Consider the following 20878-nt stretch of genomic DNA (forward strand, 5'->3'; position numbering starts at 1 on the left):
TTTGAAGGCCTTTGCAAACAGTTTGGATCCAGATGAGATGCCACAGAACGTGGTGTCTCATCAGGATCCAAACTGTTTGCTTTTCTGATAGTATTCTTTGAAAAAAATAGAAGAAAATGCTAATTTTAGAAATTCTGCAGATGACATTTTAGCAGACGACAAATTTCCCAGCATGCAAAGGGTTAAAAGATGAGTCTGACCCCTCTTTAAAAAAACTCCTGGAAAGTTATATACTTGTTCATCATTGTAATCAATAATATGTGTAAATATATTTCAATGGTTGATGTAGAATTGGAGTCATCGATCTGACCACATTTATAAACTTGGTTGGAAGGAATATTGCCTTTTTTTCACCATACATTAATCATAAGAATTTTATTATGAACAACATTTTGGTATATCATAGTGGCCCTTCTCAGCTCAGTGTGTATCATAGTGGCCCTTCTCAGCTCAGTGTTTATTATAGTGGCCCTTCTCAGCTCAGTGTTTATTATAGTGGCCCTTCTCAGCTCAGTGTGTATCATAGTGGCCCTTCTCAGCTCAGTGTTTATTATAGTGGCCCTTCTCAGCTCAGTGTTTATTATAGTGGCCCTTCTCAGCTCAGTGTTTATTATAGTGGCCCTTCTCAGCTCAGTGTGTATCATAGTGGCCCTTCTCAGCTCAGTGTTTATTATAGTGGCCCTTCTCAGCTCAGTGTTTATTTAAGTGGCCCTTCTCAGCTCAGTGTTTATTATAGTGGCCCTTCTCAGCTCAGTGTGTATCATAGTGGCCCTTCTCAGCTCAGTGTTTATTATAGTGGCCCTTCTCAGCTCAGTGTTTATTATAGTGGCCCTTCTCAGCTCAGTGTTTATTATAGTGGCCCTTCTCAGCTCAGTGTGTATCATAGTGGCCCTTCTCAGCTCAGTGTTTATTATAGTGGCCCTTCTCAGCTCAGTGTTTATTATAGTGGCCCTTCTCAGCTCAGTGTTTATTATAGTGGCCCTTCTCAGCTCAGTGTTTATTATAGTGGCCCTTCTCAGCTCAGTGTTTATTATAGTGGCCCTTCTCAGCTCAGTGTTTATTTAAGTGGCCCTTCTCAGCTCAGTGTTTATTATAGTGGCCCTTCTCAGCTCAGTGTTTATTATAGTGGCCCTTCTCAGCTCAGTGTTTATTATAGTGGCCCTTCTCAGCTCAGTGTTTATTATAGTGGCCCTTCTCAGCTCAGTGTTTATTATAGTGGCCCTTCTCAGCTCAGTGTTTATTTAAGTGGCCCTTCTCAGCTCAGTGTTTATTAAAGTGGCCATTCTCAGCTCAGTGTTTATTATAGTGGCCCTTCTCAGCTCAGTGTTTATTATAGTGGCCCTTCTCAGCTCAGTGTTTATTTAATTAAATCCTGAGGTAGCTGTTCTATTAACCCTTCTCAGCTCAGTGTTTGTTTAATTAAATCCTGAGGTAGCTGTTCTATTAACCCTTCTCAGCTCAGTGTTTATTTAATTAAATCCTGAGGTAGCTGTTCTATTAACCCTTCTCAGCTCAGTGTTTATTTAATTAAATCCTGAGGTAGCTGTTCTATTAACCCTTCTCAGCTCAGTGTTTATTTAATTAAATCCTGAGGTAGCTGTTCTATTAACCCTTCTCAGCTCAGTGTTTATTTAATTAAATCCTGAGGTAGCTGTTCTATTAACCCTTCTCAGCTCAGTGTTTATTTAATTAAATCCTGAGGTAGCTGTTCTATTAACCCTTCTCAGCTCAGTGTTTATTTAATTAAATCCTGAGGTAGCTGTTCTATCAACCCTTCTCAGCTCAGTGTTTATTTAATTAAATCCTGAGGTAGCTGTTCTATTAACCCTTCTCAGCTCAGTGTTTATTTAATTAAATCCTGAGGTAGCTGTTCTATTAACCCTTCTCAGCTCAGTGTTTATTTAATTAAATCCTGAGGTAGCTGTTCTATTAACCCTTCTCAGCTCAGTGTTTATTTAATTAAATCCTGAGGTAGCTGTTCTATTAACCCCTCTCAGCTCAGTGTTTATTTAATTAAATCCTGAGGTAGCTGTTCTATTAACCCTTCTCAGCTCAGTGTTTATTTAATTAAATCCTGAGGTAGCTGTTCTATTAACCCTTCTCAGCTCAGTGTTTATTTAATTAAATCCTGAGGTAGCTGTTCTATTAACCCTTCTCAGCTCAGTGTTTATTTAATTAAATCCTGAGGTAACTGTTCTATTAACCCTTCTCAGCTCAGTGTTTATTTAATTAAATCCTGAGGTAGCTGTTCTATTAACCCTTCTCAGCTCAGTGTTTATTTAATTAAATCCTGAGGTAGCTGTTCTATTAACCCTTCTCAGCTCAGTGTTTATTTAATTAAATCCTGAGGTAGCTGTTCTATTAACCCTTCTCAGCTCAGTGTTTATTTAATTAAATCCTGAGGTAGCTGTTCTATTAACCCTTCTCAGCTCAGTGTTTATTTAATTAAATCCTGAGGTAGCTGTTCTATTAACCCTTCTCAGCTCAGTGTTTATTTAATTAAATCCTGAGGTAGCTGTTCTATTAACCCTTCTCAGCTCAGTGTTTATTTAATTAAATCCTGAGGTAGCTGTTCTATTAACCCTTCTCAGCTCAGTGTTTATTTAATTAAATCCTGAGGTAGCTGTTCTATTAACCCTTCTCAGCTCAGTGTTTATTTAATTAAATCCTGAGGTAGCTGTTCTATTAACCCTTCTCAGCTCAGTGTTTATTTAATTAAATCCTGAGGTAGCTGTTCTATTAACCCTTCTCAGCTCAGTGTTTATTTAATTAAATCCTGAGGTAGCTGTTCTATTAACCCTTCTCAGCTCAGTGTTTATTTAATTAAATCCTGAGGTAGCTGTTCTATTAACCCTTCTCAGCTCAGTGTTTATTTAATTAAATCCTGAGGTAGCTGTTCTATTAACCCTTCTCAGCTCAGTGTTTATTTAATTAAATCCTGAGGTAGCTGTTCTATTAACCCTTCTCAGCTCAGTGTTTATTTAATTAAATCCTGAGGTAGCTGTTCTATTAACCCTTCTCAGCTCAGTGTTTATTTAATTAAATCCTGAGGTAGCTGTTCTATTAACCCTTTGCCACTAAGATAAGTAATTAATTGTATGTATTTGTAGAAAGTTAAATTTTTGTTAGAGACCTTTCTTACTAAATCCTTAGTTTTAAAGGTTTCATTTCCAACCCTTAGATACGGATGAGCCACAAACAGCATAAAACCTGAACAGACTGGGAGTTACCTGCTGGCTGTTTTGGTTTTATGCTGTTTGCAAAAGCCATTTTCACTTTGCTTCTTATGGGGGAAAGGGTTAACCTGTTCAGTATAGACAATCCCAGAATCGATAAATTGACCGCCGCCATATATTGGCTTTCACGTGACCCGCTTCTGAAAATGGTACTGAAGAATTTGGCAGATTACAGCCTAATCATAGTGTACACCCGCTTTATTCCAATAAACAGTACTTAATGACTTCGCACAGTAGGATTGAAAACAATTGAAACATGAAACCAAGTGTCGATTTGTTAAACATCGTTTATCAATATAAGTTAAATAAGAAATATACACGATAGATTTATAAAATATGTGTCTCTGCAACAGTATTCAGTGACAACACATAATGTTTAATGCCAAGTTTGCTTTTTTAAGCATACCTTTCAGTAATGCCTTTGTATTAAATTTAATGATTTCTTAATGGAATAAAATTATTCAATGAAAATTATAAAGTTTATAGAAATATTTAAAGTCTGAAGTAAACTCTGTGATCTTAGCGTAAATAGTGCTGAAAATATTAGTTGGCGAAACTTTGAAAGATTTCAGACCAAGGTAGAACAATTTATTGAAAGGTAGATATCTGCCTTTGTTTAAGCCTGTATTATTTCTTATAAATTTAATAACATCTAAATTCACGATAAACATGTTCAGCATGTCAAATATGGAGCCTTAAATAAACTTGAATAGTTCCAATTGTGTTCTGTAGATTTCCTAAACTTGGGTCTTTATTTAATTTTCATAATAAAGTCTAAACTAACGATATAAAAAAAAACACGAAAAAAAAGGAAGTGATTTTGCTTCGTTTATAACAGATGATTAGTTTCAGTAAGATAAAGGTCTTGAAAAAAACAACACATTAGCGATAAAAGAGCGAACGAATCCGCTAAATGGGAGGCGATGTCCCAAGTGCGGATTTAAAGCGTTAATGGGTATGCCCGTGACACCACATGTCTGCACATGTGTATATACCCTAATTAAGATAACATATCACGTGTCGCCTTTAAATAACATGTTAAATGACAATCAAGACCTTATTCTTGCCAGGGACCTTTACAAATAGGTCCCTGTTCATGCTGAGTTGTATTACTCTAAAACGAATGCAGACAAACCTTATTTTACTAATTACGTAATAACTTATCTTAAAAAAAAACAAACTATTATTTGATTATCAGATCTATAACAGAGACTATTTAAATCTTCAAATATTTGATAAAATCGTTTCGCCTTCTTGTTTTGTTCAGGGACCTATACAAACATTATATCCCCTGCGAAATGTTGTTCTGCAGTTCACGCATAATTTGTGAACAGTTCATGAACTGTTAGTGAACTGAGTTCATGAATTGTTCATGAATAGTTCATGAACAGAAAATGAGCCACGTCTGTGAAAAGTTCTTGAAATTTTAGTTCATGAACTGTTCATGAACACTAATGGCATGAAGTGTTCATGAAATATTCTTGAAACCTAATGGCATGAAGTGTTCATGAACTATTCTTGAAACCTTATGGCATGAAGTGTTCATGAACTATTCTTGAACCCGTGTGGCATGAAGTGTTCATGAACTATTCTTGAACCATTATGGCATGAAATGTTCATGAACTATTCATGAACATCAATGGCATGAAGTGTTCTTGAACAGTTCATAAACACGCAATTCTTGAAAATTCTTCAGGGTTTTGCTGTTCATGAACAGTTCATGAACATTTTCCTTCTATTTTTCAATGGCTCATTTTCTGTTCAAGAACTGTAAGTGAATAGTTCATGAACCATAGTGCTTCAAGAGTTCATGAACTGAGGTGGCATGAAGTGTTCATGAACTATTCATGAACAAGAATTTGTCAATTTATGCAAAGGTTATCAAAGCTCAACAAACAGGTCAGGGTAAGAAGAAACAAGTCTTGAATTAGCACTTAACATATTGATAGCAACATATAACAATAATTTAAATATAACACTAATAACTGAAATACAAGTGGTTTGATAATACTCTTTAAATTTCATAATACAACTTTGCACTATATGTTCATGAATAATTCATGTATTGAAAAGATTATGAATAGTCTCATTTTCAGTTCAAGAATCATTTACTAATCAATGGTTTCCCTGAAATGGTTACACTTACAGTGCCAAAGAACTTGAAATGGAACCAATGGCTGATCAGTTCAGCCGGTAATTTATTAAAGACTTACATTTTCAAATATAACATAAACCATGTGCCTTCTGTTTCAACTTCCTGTGCACACAATATTCTTTCTTTGTAAAAACAGCAATGCAATGTACATTGAGTTCTTGATATCATCTTAAACTGTTCTTGAAATAAGATGTCCTTAAAACGTTCTTTAACTTGTCTTTTAAGTCTTCCAAGAACAATGACAGATCCTTTTAAGAACATATTGGATTCTTAAAAAGTCCATCATTCGTTCAAAAACATTGTGTAGACCTGTTTAAGAACATCAGAAGGAAACATGTTGTTCAAAAAAGTTCTTAAAGTGTTCAATAATAGTTTAAGAATAATTCAAGAACAGGAAAGGTCCTTAAAAAGTTATTGAAGTGTTCCTGAAGGCAGTTCTTGAACAGTTCTTGTACAAATGTTCTTAAAATTCTCTAGAACAGGTCAAGAACTCTAACTTACAGTGGTGAAAGTACTATGCATATTCATACTAACTTCACAGGTTTCACAAATCTACAAGATTTGTATGCTAGACATTTCAATATTACTTTCAAAAATATGTATGAAACATCTAGCACAAAGGAATTCATGAATTATTCATGATGGATCCTTAAAGTCTGTCTCAGAAAAGTCATTAGAAATACTTGTGCATGAAATGTTCATCACTAAGTATTTATGGTTAGATGAAGAACTGTTCATGAACTTTGAAATGTTCAACAATAATTCATAAACATTTCATGAACATATCTTAAGAACAGTTCATGTCCAAAAGTTCATGAACCAAGCTCAGGAACTTTTTCAGAACCGTTCATGAACAGTTCTTGATTGGCTTGTAGTGTTCATGAAATCATGAACAACATTTCGCCGGGGATGTCCCTGTGTTTTTCTTCAGTACTGTTTTGGAGGCGCGCGCGAGTATTCAGGGGCGGTAATCCGGGAGTTATCAATTTCTGGGATTGTCTATATGATTGTAAGATCCCCAAAACATCATCACCAACTGGCAGTAAATTGCAGTAAATTGTTGAGTGTGGTAAGGTATGCATTCTCATTCTGACTAAATATATGATTGAATATTGAACATAAGTTATCCAAATAAGTCTGGAATTTCTGTGAATTTACATCACACATCTAATAAAACAAGGTTCATACACTATTTTTTTTAAAGAAAATAACAATAAATGATACAAGAAAAGAATTGTACTGTACACAGAATAGACAATTATAGCATATAATTAATGTAATGGCTAATGCCCTGTTTATACAAGAACTAACTTAAGGTTAACCATGAAAGGGTCATATCCACCATATTTCCACCTAAATATTGACATTTAATTTAAATGTTTAATATAAATCTTGCAACAATTTTAAACTGATAAATCATTTAGAAAAAAATGTATACTTTGCAACACCATTTTATGTTCCATATAGTGAGTTTTGAATGCAACACAAATCGCTGACTTCCATGTCTTCTGACCGATGGTGCACAGGGGCGTAGGGGTACTTCAGGTTCATTTAAGTCATAAATAGTTTACATCTGATACTACTGATATTTTTTGCTCCCGCTTAAGCCATTTATGCTTTAAGCATCTAGAAAAAAGGCCTTCGCAAACAGCGTAGACCCAGATGAGATGCCGCATGATGCGGCTTCTCATCAGGGTCTTCACTGTTTGCTTAAAGGAATTTCTATAAGAAATATTCTAAATATAGAAATAAATGTACTAGACATCCCTAATTTTGGAAAAAAAATGGATCCAATTTACATGTAGAAGGATGGGAGAGTCCACTAGGCATAAATGGGTTAAAATTCCCACTGCTACATCTTCTTATAATTATAAAATTCATATTCATTAACAGTGATTTTTTTGTCAAAATTACCGCCGATTTTCGGCTGCTTCCCAATCGCAAAATTCCATGTTTTTTCCCAAAAATCTGACCAAAATTTCCCAAAAAAAGACCAATTTCCAAAAAAAAAATAAAAAAAATTTGTTTTAAGAAAGAAGTCTCTTTGACTTAATTATGATTTCTTAACTCTAGATCTCAACTTTATTTGTTAAACATCCTACAAAATATATATCTTAAATTTAGTCCTTTTTGACGATAAATAATTTCCAAATTTGCCATTTTTACTGATAAAAAAAAATCCCAATTAGACCTGAGACTCCTTTTCCCAAAATGGCTAGAAAAACCCCTGAAAATGCACTTAAAAACAATATGAATTTTGTTACTTATAATCATATTTATCAGGGTTTTTTTCCACTTTTTGGGAAGATAGCCCATGGCTTTGGAATTGGGAATTTTATCGGCATTTTCATGAAATTGGGAAAATAAATTCATTAGCCTTTTTTTCCACACGAAAAGTCCACTGATTAGGGAAATACTAAATTTGATAAAACCCTTTATAATCATTCAAATTAAAAGAACAAAATCATATAATACTTTGTTAGATGTAATTGAATTAAAATTGAGATAAAATACACATAAGACATCTTTAAAAAAAAAAAAAAAAAAATTTTTTTTTTTTTTTTTTTTGGAAATTGGGAATTTTTTGCCACATTTTGGGAAAAAAGTATACTTTTTGGGATTGGGAACATAGCCAATTTCGGCTATAAAATCGGGCCAAAAAAAAACCCTGTTTATAATGCTTAGTTTTTCCCAAATTCATGGTTTATCGCGCTTTTTTTCCCAATTTCATGGTCTATCGCGCTAATTTTCCCAATTCAAATGGCACAGGCTGTAACAAATAAAAGCAAAAAAAATCACTGATTAAGCATTTATAAATATGATAATTATGTCTCTGCAGACATTCATTAATAAAATACTTTTAACAAGATAATCTTATTTTTGGAAATATTTTACTAATTAAAATTTTCCATATGCCCCTTCAAGTGAAGTAAATTATGTTATCAGCTAAAGGGTCACATTAATGCAGTTATCAACCCAGACTTAATTGATGAGTAATTAGAGTACTGTTACCTTAGTACATGTATATCATTATAAGTGCTGGATTAAAGCAGTCTGTTTAGAGCTCAAAAATCAGGTTTGAACCACATATGAAACAATTATTGTCATGGTATTTTTATTTAAAGGGGCTTTTTCACAGATTTTGGCATATTTTGAAGTTTGTCATTAAATGCTTTATATTGATAAATGTAAACATTGGATCTTAAAAGCTCCAGTAAAAAATCAAGAATAAAATTAAAACAAGGAAAAAAAAGTAGCTGGTACCAGGGCTCGAACCAGTGACCCCCGGAGTCCTGGAGTTAGTCTGAAGTAAAAACGCATTAGCCCTCTTGGCTATTCCGCCGAGTATACACAGAATAAGTATTTTATACCTTATATAAGCAATCTTCGTAGTTTCGTAAATGTAAACGACAACAACAGAACTCTCCAAATTATTCAATCGTTTCGCGTTGCAACGCTTTATAATTTTTAGGTTTTCAAATTGCCAAAAGATGCATATAATGGCTATATTGGACAATGGTAAATGTTCAGTAATACTATTTCCTCACAAATATCATAACTAAAATGAAAATTTGCGAATCTGAAACAACTTTTTTCAATTTTGTCAATTTACCAAACCGTGAAAAGATCCCTTTAATGTTCTTAAAGTTTCCATAGATATCTTTATATATGGTAATACATGTAGTACAGTTTGTATTTAAGCTATTAGAATAAATTTGTTTGATTTGTGTGTGTACAAAATTAAGAAAAACTTGAGAAAAATGTCTATATTAAATTTCAAAGGGACCTTTTCACAGAATTTGGAATGTTTTGAAGATTTTTGATGATTTTCATTAAATGCTTTAAATTGATAAATGTAAACATTGGTACATGTACTTAAAAGTTCCAGTATAAAACAAAACTAAAAAAAAAGGAATCCACAACTGGGCTTGAACCACTGACCCTTGTAGTAGTTTAAGTCTAGTGCTCAAACCACTCGGCCATCCGTGCTGACACTGAGTGCACCAAAACTTTATGTATTTTATTCCTTATTTAAACAATCCTCGTAATGTCACAAAATAAATTATAACAATAACAACATAACTCTCCAAATTATACAATTATTTCGCATTTGGAAACGCTTTACAATGTAAAGGTTTTCAAAACGTCCAATGATGGATATTTTAACTGAGCATGGTTAATGTTCAGTATAGTTAATGCTTCCTAGCAAAAAACATAACTTGAACAAAAATTTGCAAATCTGAAACATTTTTTCCATTTTGTCAATAGGTCCCTTAAAGGACAAGGCCAAAAGCTTCAATATGCCCATTAAACCACAGGCACTCAGCATTAGCTGGTAACCCCTCCCCCCTCCACCCGCCAATTCCGTCTATCCCCCCTTAAATTGTTGTTGGCCTGTGCTGCAATGTTTTTAATATTGACACAATGGCATTCCCATTTTTGGTGAAGACAGCTTTTATAATTAGTTATTGGGTAGCTCAGCAATCTGTAAGTACTGAGGTCAGTATAAAGGACATAAAGACAATAAACAAGTATATAGATTGAATGCATCTTTCCACAGATTTTAGGTCTCAATAACCAAGGTCTATCAACAAGAAGTCCCCCCTGTTAAATTACCATTCATTGCATAAAACATGGCATGGTATGAATCATGCATTATATACCAAAACTGTGAGCAGGTACAGAGTAGGACATAAGAGACATATTTGTGTAAATATCCAATTTTTTAAGTATTCAATTTTTAAATCAGGTAGGCATTCGTAGATTTTAAAGAAGCCTTCTGGTTTGGCCATGATTTATGTGCCATCTAATATTTTACCACATAATTAGGTTTCTGCCATCATATTACATGTACAGTAACCCTCGTAAAAGCTGTGTTATCTAATATTTTATACAGGTAATTTACCATTGTGCACATTATCTTCCTTAACAATTTATGGAGTTTTATTAAGCAACAGTTTTTATTAATTATTCTTTTGTGTCTTATTCAAAAGTATAACTGATATATCACAACATGTCAATTTAATGAGCTTATAAGCTACAATATTATTTACATTTTATGGGAATGTATTAATTATGTTTTATGCCCCCATGGAATGGGAGGCATATAATCCCTCTGTCTGTTTGTTAATATGTCCGTAGGATCCAAAGCTTGCGTTTGCAGCAGTCCTCTTTAGGTACCGGTACTGGGTTGATCTTGATCACTATCACAGTTGAATGAACTTAATGTGTAGATGAGGAATTTTGGATTCAGCACGATGAAATTATGGCCCTTTGTCTTTTTTTGCACTACAGAATTTTAAGTTACTAAATTCTGTGTTTTAACCCTTTCCCACTTAGAAGCAAAGTGAAAATGGATATGTGCAAACAGTATAAAACCAGAACAGCCTGCGAGTAACTCGCATTCAATATAATAAATTAAGTTCACTGCATTTTAATTGTCATTTCAATGCAAGTTTTATTGCCATGCATAAAACTTGGGTCATTGCCTTAAAAGGGTCAAGGAATTGCATACAACTTAGGTCACCACCTTGCAAGGGTCAGCAAAGGTCACTGCCTTAAAATCATTGCAATGCATAAAACTGGGATCTGACTACCTTGCAAGTGTCAATGCAAGGCATAAAACTTGGGTCACCACCTTACAAGGGTCCATGCTATGCATAAAACTTAAGGGTAAGAAAACCCTGCAAGTGTCATTGTGATCCATAAAACTTGGGTCACTGCCTTCCAATTTAACGTCAATTCAATACATATGAGGCATTAAACCATATTTGCACAATGAGCAGAATTATTTACTGAAATAAATGGCAAATGAACACAGCTTACATCGTGGAAAACAAACCCTATGAAACACAGAAAATGGCCATGTCTGGGGTCACCACCTTGGAACTGTCCATTTGGTAATTTTTTTTTTATGTCGAACCAATTTTAATTGGGTCACAAATCTACTGTAACATTCTATGGATAACAGGGTAAAATGCTTTGTTATTTGCAGCATAATGCTTACTTTTGTTTCGGAACCTCTTAATCAAACATTTTTATTAAAATATTAGTTAAGACTGGTGTGGTATTTAAAGGGGCCTTTTCACAGATTTTGGCATTTTTTTAACTTATTCATTAAATGCTTTATATTGATAAATGTTAACATTGGATCGTAAAAGCTCCAGTAAAAAATCAAGAAAAAAAATTAAAAAAGGAAAAGAACATTGCCCGGAGCAGGTTTCGAACCAGTGACCCCTGGAGTCCTGCCAGAGTCCTGAAGTAAAAACGCTTTAGCCTACTGAGCTATTCCGCCGAGTACACATTCATGACGTATTTTATACCTTATATAAGCAATCTTCGTAGTTTCACAAAATTTAACGACAAAAACAGAACTCTCCAAATTATTCAATCGTTTCGCGTTGCAACGCTTTATAATTTTTAGGTTTTAAAATCGTCAAAAGATGCATATAATGGCTATATTAGAGCATGGTTAATGTTCAGTATTACTGTTTCCTCACAAATATCATAACTAAAACGAAAACTTACGAATCTGAAACAACTTTTTTCAATTTTGTCAATTTACCAAAGCGTGAAAAGATCCCTTTAAATATCAGAAAACTTTATTAATCTGGTATTGTATGATGCTTTTTCATGCTTTTTGTTGTGTAACTTCTCTCCGGTGTAAATAGACAGATATGTCATGGCAATATCATCAATTCTACCTTCTACAGCAAAATGAAAGACATATAAAGAATTATCAAATAGCATTTCTGATTTCAAAAAAATTAACTCAAGTTGTTAGTGAAAATTTCACTTGACGGAGAGTTATTTGGTGCTTACAGATTTAAACTTTAAGCAATCATATAACAATAACGACTTTTCTGCAGACCCTCCCAACATTATGCAAATGATTTATTATCAGAATAATAATCAGATTTTGTATGCTCATAGATCAAATAGCTGTCAAAACCTGATGAGAACTTGATGATGTGTTGGTGAGGGGGCATGTAGTTATCATTAAGAACTCATTACCTCTCTGCCACCATTAACTGTTCCAGTGGTGGCTATTTGGATCCAATATCTGGATTCACCACATTTGCACTAATTGTAACTGTTTCTGTTATGTAACAGTAACTCCACTTGTTTGAGCAAGTTTGGACTTTAAGCTCACTTTAGCACAACCTGATCATCTCATTTTGAGCTTGTAGTCTGTTGTTTGTTGTTCAGCAGTCTGTTATTATGTAGTCTGTTGTTTGTTGTTCAACAGTCTGTTGTTCTGTAGTTTATTGTTTGTTGTTCAGTAGTCTGTTGTTTGCTGTTCAGTAGTCTGTTGTTCAGTAGTCTGCTGTTTGTTGTTCAGCAGTCTGTTATTATGTAGTCTGTTGTTTGTTGTTCAGCAGTCTGTTGTTCTGTAGTCTATTGTTTGTTGTTCAGTAGTCTCCTGTTTGTTGTTCAGTAGTCTGTTGTTATGCTCCCCCAAAATTTATTTTGGGGGGAGCATATAGTCGCCGCTTGGTCCGTCCGTCCAAGCACAATTTTTGTCCGTGCTATTTCTCAGCAACTAATTACCGGAAATCAATGAAACTTTATGGGAAGCTTCACTACCAAGAGCAGATGTGCATATTATCAGCGGGTTCTGGTCGGATGATTTTTCACAGAGTTATGGCCCTTTGAAATTTTCTATAAAAAATTCTTGTCGCCCCAACTACTGTGCCCTCAAGACGTTTCCTTTTATCTGAAATATAGTGCAATATTGTGACAAAAAAAACCTTTTGGGGAGCATCACCCGTCTCAGACGGTTTCTTGTTCAGCAGTCTGTTGTTCTGTAGTCTGTTGCTTGTTGTTCAATAGTATGTTGTTCAGTAGTCTGTTGTTTGTTGTTCAGTAGTCTGTTGTTCAGAAGTCTATTGTTTGTTGTTCAGTAATCTGTTGTTTGTTGTTCAGTAATCTGTTGTTTCAGAAGTCTGTTGTTTGTGGTTCAGTAGTCTGTAAAAATGTCCTTGTGTGTCATTTATCTTCAAATGTTAGCTTGTGACAATTGCAGAGGATTAATTTACTGCCCAATCTTCATTTACCTTTGCCAGGACAATTGCCAATGATATCTCGAAGGATTTTGAAAACGGTTCACCTGGGGGTATTTAGGTCATTAGGTTAGCTTGAAGAAAAAGCTTTTGACAACTCAAGTATTTGCATGTTTTGCCCAATCATCATGAAACTCACTCTGAACATTTTTTTGTAATCCAGGGTTGTCCGAGTTCGAAAATGGTTCCAGTCTGTCGGGAAACATGGCGGTGAGGGTGTATATTTCATGGCTGGGAAGTTTTCCTTAAATGGCTCGAGTATGTCCAAGGTGAACAGTCAAGAGGTCACATTGATTGCCTAATCTGAATAAAACTTGCTAAGACTGTTTGTCCCAATGATCTGCTGAATTTGAAAAATGGTTCCATTCAAAAACATGGCTGCAAGAAGTCGGGCAGTCTGCCTAATATGGCTATATATGAAGTGAAACCGTGTGATCAGTATAGAATTTCCTTTTTATCATCACGGAACTATCTTAGAATATTTTTCTATTGATATCTTCACAGGGTTAGAAAATGGTTCCAGTCGTTTGAAAAACATGGAAATGTTGTTTCACATGGTGGGATTTTCTCCTTAATTTTTAGCTCACCTGAGCACAACGTGCTCATGTGTTGTGCTCATGGTGAGCTTTTGTGATCACCTTTTGTCCGTCGTCCGTCGTGTGTTGTCCGTTGTGCGACTTCAACATTTGCCTTGTTCACTCTCTAGAGGCAACATTTATTGTCTGATCTTCATGAAATCTGGTCAGAAGATTGGTTGCAATGATATCTTGGTTGAGTTCGAAAATGGTTACGTTTGCTTGAAATACATGGCTGCCAAGGGGCGGGGCATTTTTCCTTATATGGTTATATATGGCTATAGTAAAATCTTGTTTACACTCTTGAGGCCACATTTATTGTCTGATCTTTATGAAACTTGGTCAGAAGATTCATCCCAATAATATCTAGGATGAGTTCGAAAATGATGCCGGTTGGTTGAAAAACAGTGCCGCCAGGGGGCGGGGCATTTTTCCTTATATGGCTATAGTAAAACCTTGTTAACACTCTAGAGGCCACATTTATTTTCCGATCTTCATGAAACTTGCTCAGAAGATTTGTCCCACTGATATCTTTAATGAGATCAAAAATGGTAACCTTTGCTTGAAAAGCATGGCTGCCAAGGGGCGGGGCATTCTTCCTTATATGGCTATAGTAAAATCTTGTTAACACTCTAGAGGCCACATTTATTGTCCAATCTTAATGAACCTTGGTCAGAAGATTCATCCCAATAATATCTTGGACGAGATCGAAAATGATGCCGGTTGGTTGAAAAACATGGCCCATGGGGCGGCGCATTTTTTCTTTTATGGCTATAGTAAAACCTTGTTAACACTCTAGAGGCCACATTTTATTGTCCAATCTTGATGAAATTTGGTCAGAAGATTGGTCTCAATGATATCTTGGATTAGTTCGAAAATGGTAACGTTTGCTTGAATAACATGGCCGCCAAGGGGCGAGGCATTTTTCCGTATATGGCTATATACATGTAATGTACGGCTAGAGTATAATCTTGTTAACACTATAGAGGCCACATTTATAGTCCGATCTTCATGAAACGGTCAGAAGATTCATCCCAATAATATCTTTGATGAGTTCAAAAATGATGCCGGTTGGTTGAAAAACATGGCCACCACGGGGGCGGGGCTATTTTCCTTATATGGCTATAGAAAAACCTTGTTAACACTCTAGAGGTCGCATTTATTTTCCGCTCATCATTAAACTTGGTCAGAAGATTTGTCCCAATGATATCTTGGTTGAGTTCGAGAATGGTTTTGGTTGCTTTAAAAACATGGCCACCAGGGTCGGGGCATGTTTCCTTATATGGCTATATATGGCTATAGTAAAACCTTGTTAACACTCTCGAGGCCACATTTATTGTCCAATCTTCATGAAATTTGGTCAGAAGATTGGTCTCAATGATATCTTGGATGAGTTGAAAATAATTGTGTTTCAGCTTGAAAAAAATGGCTTCCAAGGGGAGGGGCATTTTTCCTTATATGGCTATAGTAAAATCTTGTTAACACTCTAGAGGCCACATTTACTGTCCGATCTTCATGAAACTTGGTCAGAAGATTCATCCCGATAATATCTTGAATGATTTCAAAAATGATGCCGGTTGGTTGAAAAACATGGCTGCCAGGGGGCGGGGCATTTTTCCTTATATGGCTATAGTAAAACCTTGTTATCACTCTAGAGGCCACATTTATTTTTCGATCTTCGTGAAACTTGGACAGAAGATTTGTCCCAATAATATCTTGTTATTTCAGGTGAGCGACTTTGGGCCTTTCAGGCCCTCTTGTATATAGTTTTGTTATTTATTTTCACCTTAAGAAACAAGCATGCAGACCATAATGTACCTGTTTTAAAACTTACATTGAGTAATGACCTTGAAATGACATGGTTGGTCACAGACTTATAGATCATCTCCTTGTTTTAATAAATGCTTTTTATATTTCAGTCATGCTAAACTTAGTTAATGAAAACAATAATTATTATTGTGAACATGTCAAAGACAAAGTTAGTGACCACATGTCATGGTGATCTATCTGCCAGTCTGTTTATTGCACTTCAATCAAATCTTGGACTCCGTTGTTGATATAATGCATTTTGTGTGTATAGAAAGGATTTCTAATGTGAAAAGAGGGTTTAGAAACTTGCAGAAATAGATGTCAGATAATTTTTGTAAAACCCAGAATTTTTTTAATGTTTGTGTTCATTTTGCTATTAAAACATATTGTTCAAACTTTATTTAGTTTTTTTAACTAATTCCTTTAAAGGAGTTTTACTCACAAAGGCAAGGAGCTACCTTTGTGAAAGCTGGTAAGTGTGAAAACTATTGTTTTGTAGTACTTTGAAGCTCCAACTTTGGCAGTAATATTATTTATTCAGTGATTTTTTTCCTTCTTTATAAAGTACTGGTAAACAGCACTTTCCCAAAAAAAACTACAAATTTCCCAATTGCTGTCCAAAAAATTCCCAATTTAAGCTAAACAAAAAATGCAACATTTAGTTAGTTTCCCTATGCAGCCCTATGGCTTTAACCTAGGTAAATATAATATTGACAGCTTGAAAACACTTAGTTATCAATTTTAAAGTATTTGGGAGCATAAAATCAAATACATCAATTTCCCAATTTGAGGTTTTCACGACTCAATTTTTCCCAATTTTCAGGTTTTCACGACTCAATTTTTCCCAATTGGACCGGTTCAGGTACTTTTCCCAATTGGACAAAAAAAATCGCTGTTATTGTTGGCAAGCAAGCAACACAAATTGGGGGAAAATCTGGAATTGACATTGGATATACAGTCTGAGTTTAGCAACTCGGACGGGCTCGATCTTACAATATATTCTAGGCACAATCATCCAATACACTTTTCTACCAAAATATCTTCTATCTTCGAAAATGATTTTGTGGCCCAATCTTGCTGTCAAAGCAGCATTAGCACTGGGACTGACAAATCAGCTACAGTTAATCTGGGCAAGGGATAGGGCTGCACACACTGTGAGCAAACTAGTGGTTTCCTCGGCTTCTTACTTCATTACATAACTGTGTGAGTAGTACTCGGGAAATGTGGTAGGAAGGATTTTTGCTATCAGGTAAAATGTTTTGCATTTGGAAGATTTGCATGTATATTAATGCTTTGTAAGTCAATATTAGTTCTTGTTAATTGTATAATATTAATTGTATAGATAGTTTGAAGTTTATGATATGTTGTTTTAACTTTTTGTCATTTTATTGGAAAAAAAATACATACATAACACTTCCATGTAGAAGATCCGTAAACAGTTTTAAGTAATTTAAAATTATTTTAGTCTTTATTAAACCACATTATAAGAAAATGGAACTATTACATTATTAAAAAACTTTATTTAACAAGAAAACATTAATATAAAATTGTTGATAAAATATGTAAATCACAGTATAAAAAGAAGGCAATGTACTAAATGGGTTGGATGATTAGCCATTATTCTAACCATTCAAGACTTTTATGTCAAAAATAAGAATACATGTAGTATATTTTATGGACTTGTTTTTTTAAAGAAAGAAAATCTGAATAAAATTTTTGATAAATTGATAGTGATAAGTAAGATGCTTTGGAAAGTCATAGCTTGTAATGGGAAAATAATTAATCAAAGAAACAGTGTTTTTTTGGCTGCAATAAAATAATAGGACACTGTATAACTCGATCACTGTTATTAAATTGCTATTTTAGTGGTTGACAGATTTTTACTGTATTTTAGATTTCCTTAAATAATACAAAAATGTGCTCCTCTGACATTTTGTGCTCAACAGTAACGCATTCACATGCTTTTCTTTGTTTTCTGTGTGTGTGATGAAAAGATGTGACTACATGTACATGTATCTTTACAAGTTTTCAATGTCCAGTCACAGGTGGAAGTAACGTACCCTGGATAGTATATTCAAATAAATATATAAAATCATGTTTAATGACAGAAAAAATGGAAAAAAAGCGAAAAAAAAATCCCCACCCTCTGATATTAAAATCATAAAAAGGTTATTATCTAGAATTTTCATAGGCCTTTCTTAGCGGGCCGCAAAAATGTCAAATAATAATAATAATCCAAAGCATCCCTTGGTCCTCTTATGGGCAATTGGACAACCTTTCAAAAGAAGTTTACTTCAAAGAAATCCGTCCAGCCGTTTACTCACAGTCGGTCGATAACCACGCAATATTTCAAGCCAAACGGTCTACAAGAATAAATGTGGGACAGACGTTCACACAATATTTTTGAGTTTTAATTGATAGTTCGCGTCCTATTCCTTTCAAACAAGGAGGCATGTCACATAATGCATGCATATGCAACCACTTACCCCTAAAAACTTATTCCAATACAATTAGAATGATAAGTATTTTTAATTTATTTACATTTATTAAAACGTCGTTGTTGTTGTTGATTGGATATTTCTGTGCCTGGCTCTGTCAGTGTAATTCACTGGTAAGCCGGGTTCAAGAGCGATGGCTACTTTCGTTTTCAAGTAAATCAAATTTAGACTTAAAACAGTTATTGCAAGTAAAATATAAACTTTTGGAATTAGTTTTAGGGGTAATTGGTTGCATATGAGGATGGGGATTTTTTTTTCGTTTTTTTTTTCATTTTTTCTCTCATTAAACATGATTTTATATATTTATTTGAATATACTATCCAGGGAACGTTACTTCCACCTGTGTGTCCAGTGTATCTTTGCACAGTTTTGGGAATGGGGCCGGTGCCCTTTAGGATTTGGAAAAATTGCGTCACTTTAGAACACGAAATGGGTGTTGTTATAAATTTAGAACAAAAATGTTTTTCTTAGGTGCATTTGCCTTACAGAGCTGAATATGAAAATGATTTTTTTATAAAAAAAAAAATAAATTAAATTAAATATTCAATTGGGATTTTAGGCAGTCAATTTTGGGGAAGATATTGATTTTTTTTATTATATAGTAATTGGTCCGGTCCGTCTGTCCATCCGTCCGAAACTTTGTCTGGAGCATAACTCCAGATCTATTAAATGGATTTTCTTTAAACTTAGAATATAAACAGATGGCAACTAGGAGAAATGCAGTGACCAAAAACCATAACTCTATCTACCTTAGTTTTTGAATTATCTCCCCTTTTATATAACTTTAAAGTTATTTTTTTTCCGGAGTATAACTCTAAATCTACTGAAGGGATTTGCTTGAAACTTGAAATATAAACAGATGGCAATTAGGAGAAGTGCAGTGACCAAGAGCCATAACTCTATCTACCTTAGTTTTTGAAGTATCTTCACTTTTATATAATTTCAAAGAACATTTTTGTCAGGAGCATAACTCAAAATCTACTAAAGGGATTTACTTGAAACTTGAAATATAAACAGATGACAAGTAGGAGAAGTGGAGTGACTAAGAACCATAACTCTATCTACCTTAGTTTTTTTAATTATCTCCCCTTTTATATAATTTCAAAGTAAAATTTTTGTCCGGAGCATATCTCTAAATCTACTGAAGGGATTTACTTGAAACTTTAAATATAAACAGATGGCAAGTAGGAGAAGTGCAGTGACTAAGAACCATAACACTATCTACCTTAGTCTTTGAATTATCTCCCTTTTTTAATTACAAAGTAAATTTTTGTTCGGAGCATAACTCTAAATCTACTGAAGGGATTTACTTTAAATATAAACAGATGGCAAGTAGGAGAAGTGCAGCAACTAAGAACCATAACACTATCTACCTTATTTTTTTTAATTATCTCCCTTTTTTAATTGCAAAGTAAATTTTGTCCGGAGCATAACTCTAAATCTACTGAAGGGATTTACTTGTAACTAGAAATATAAACAGGATGGCAACCAGGAGAATTGCAGTGAACATGAACCATAACTCTTTCAGCCATAGTTTTTGAATTATCTTCCTTTATTTGTTTTACAAATATTATTCTACCCTCTAAAACAAATGTCATACAAGCAAACTCATCTCGGCGTGGATTTGGCACTACTGTGACAAGCTCTTGCTGAAAAATTGAACTCAAATTTGACCAAAGAAAACCCATTGATGTCTGTTTCAGGGTGTCAATTCTCGGACAGCAGCAGTGTAAGACTACATAACTGGAATGGAGGCCCCAGACACGTTCCATCCCATCAACATTCTAAAGACCACACGAGGCTTCCCTCCACCAATAAGGCTAGGCTACACTAAAACTGACCTGTATGGTGATCTCACTCATCTTAACTCCATTGATGAACATGCCATACAGGTACATGTCATGGCATTTCAAGTTTATTTGAACCTTGCTCTGGGAAAATGAAGTTAACCCTTTGCATGCTGGGAAATTTGTCGTCTGCAAAAATGTTGTCTGCTGAATTTCTCAAATTAGCATTTTCTTTGATTTTTTTCAAAGAATAATATCAAAATAGCAAACAGTTTGGATCCTGATGAGACGCCACATTCTGTGGCGTCTCATCTGGATCCAAATTGTTTGCAAAGGCCTTCACAATTCGGTTCCAGCACTGAAAGGGTTAAATGAATGTGCAAAAACTGTCGTCCCATATTAGCCTGTGCAGTCCGCAAATGCTTATTAGTGAAAACACCTTCCTTTTAACTGGATTTTCACTAAGAAGTGTTTTCCTTTAAATGAATATTACAATAAAGTCCGAAAGTGTCATCTGTAATTAGCCAGTGCATAAATCACTAACTTATCTTGAATGAAACTTTACGCACATGCGTTTAAAGCCCGGTTTTCCCAGAGTGCAGCTTATTTCTTTTGATTAGCCTTGTTCAAAGATTTTTCTGAACCTGCTATTATGTAGTTTATGACCCCTTCTTTAATCATGTTAATGTGCAAATATAGTAGCAAATTTTAATCGCATTTTATGGAGTTGTTCAGTGTTAAAAGAAAAGCCATGA

General features: G+C 34.4%; 1 protein-coding gene across 11 annotated transcripts in view; it reads left to right on the top strand.

Annotated features, from left to right (window-relative positions):
* Nucleotides 1-20878, top strand: part of LOC127876719 (uncharacterized) — an 89673-nt gene that overhangs the window by 28784 nt on the left and 40011 nt on the right. For 9 of the 11 annotated variants that reach the window (XM_052422139.1, XM_052422140.1, XM_052422145.1 and 6 more), the window contains exon 2: nt 20040-20228. In XM_052422139.1, coding sequence (XP_052278099.1) covers nt 20085-20228 — 144 coding nt within the window. In that variant the 5' untranslated portion in view covers nt 20040-20084. Of the gene's footprint in view, nt 1-8375; nt 8468-11270; nt 11292-20039; nt 20229-20878 lie in introns of those variants that run through there. The other 2 variants (XM_052422144.1, XM_052422143.1) reach the window with 2 other exon arrangements.

The sequence above is a fragment of the Dreissena polymorpha genome, chromosome 4 (assembly GCF_020536995.1).
Source record: "Dreissena polymorpha isolate Duluth1 chromosome 4, UMN_Dpol_1.0, whole genome shotgun sequence".
NCBI lineage: Eukaryota > Metazoa > Mollusca > Bivalvia > Myida > Dreissenidae > Dreissena > Dreissena polymorpha.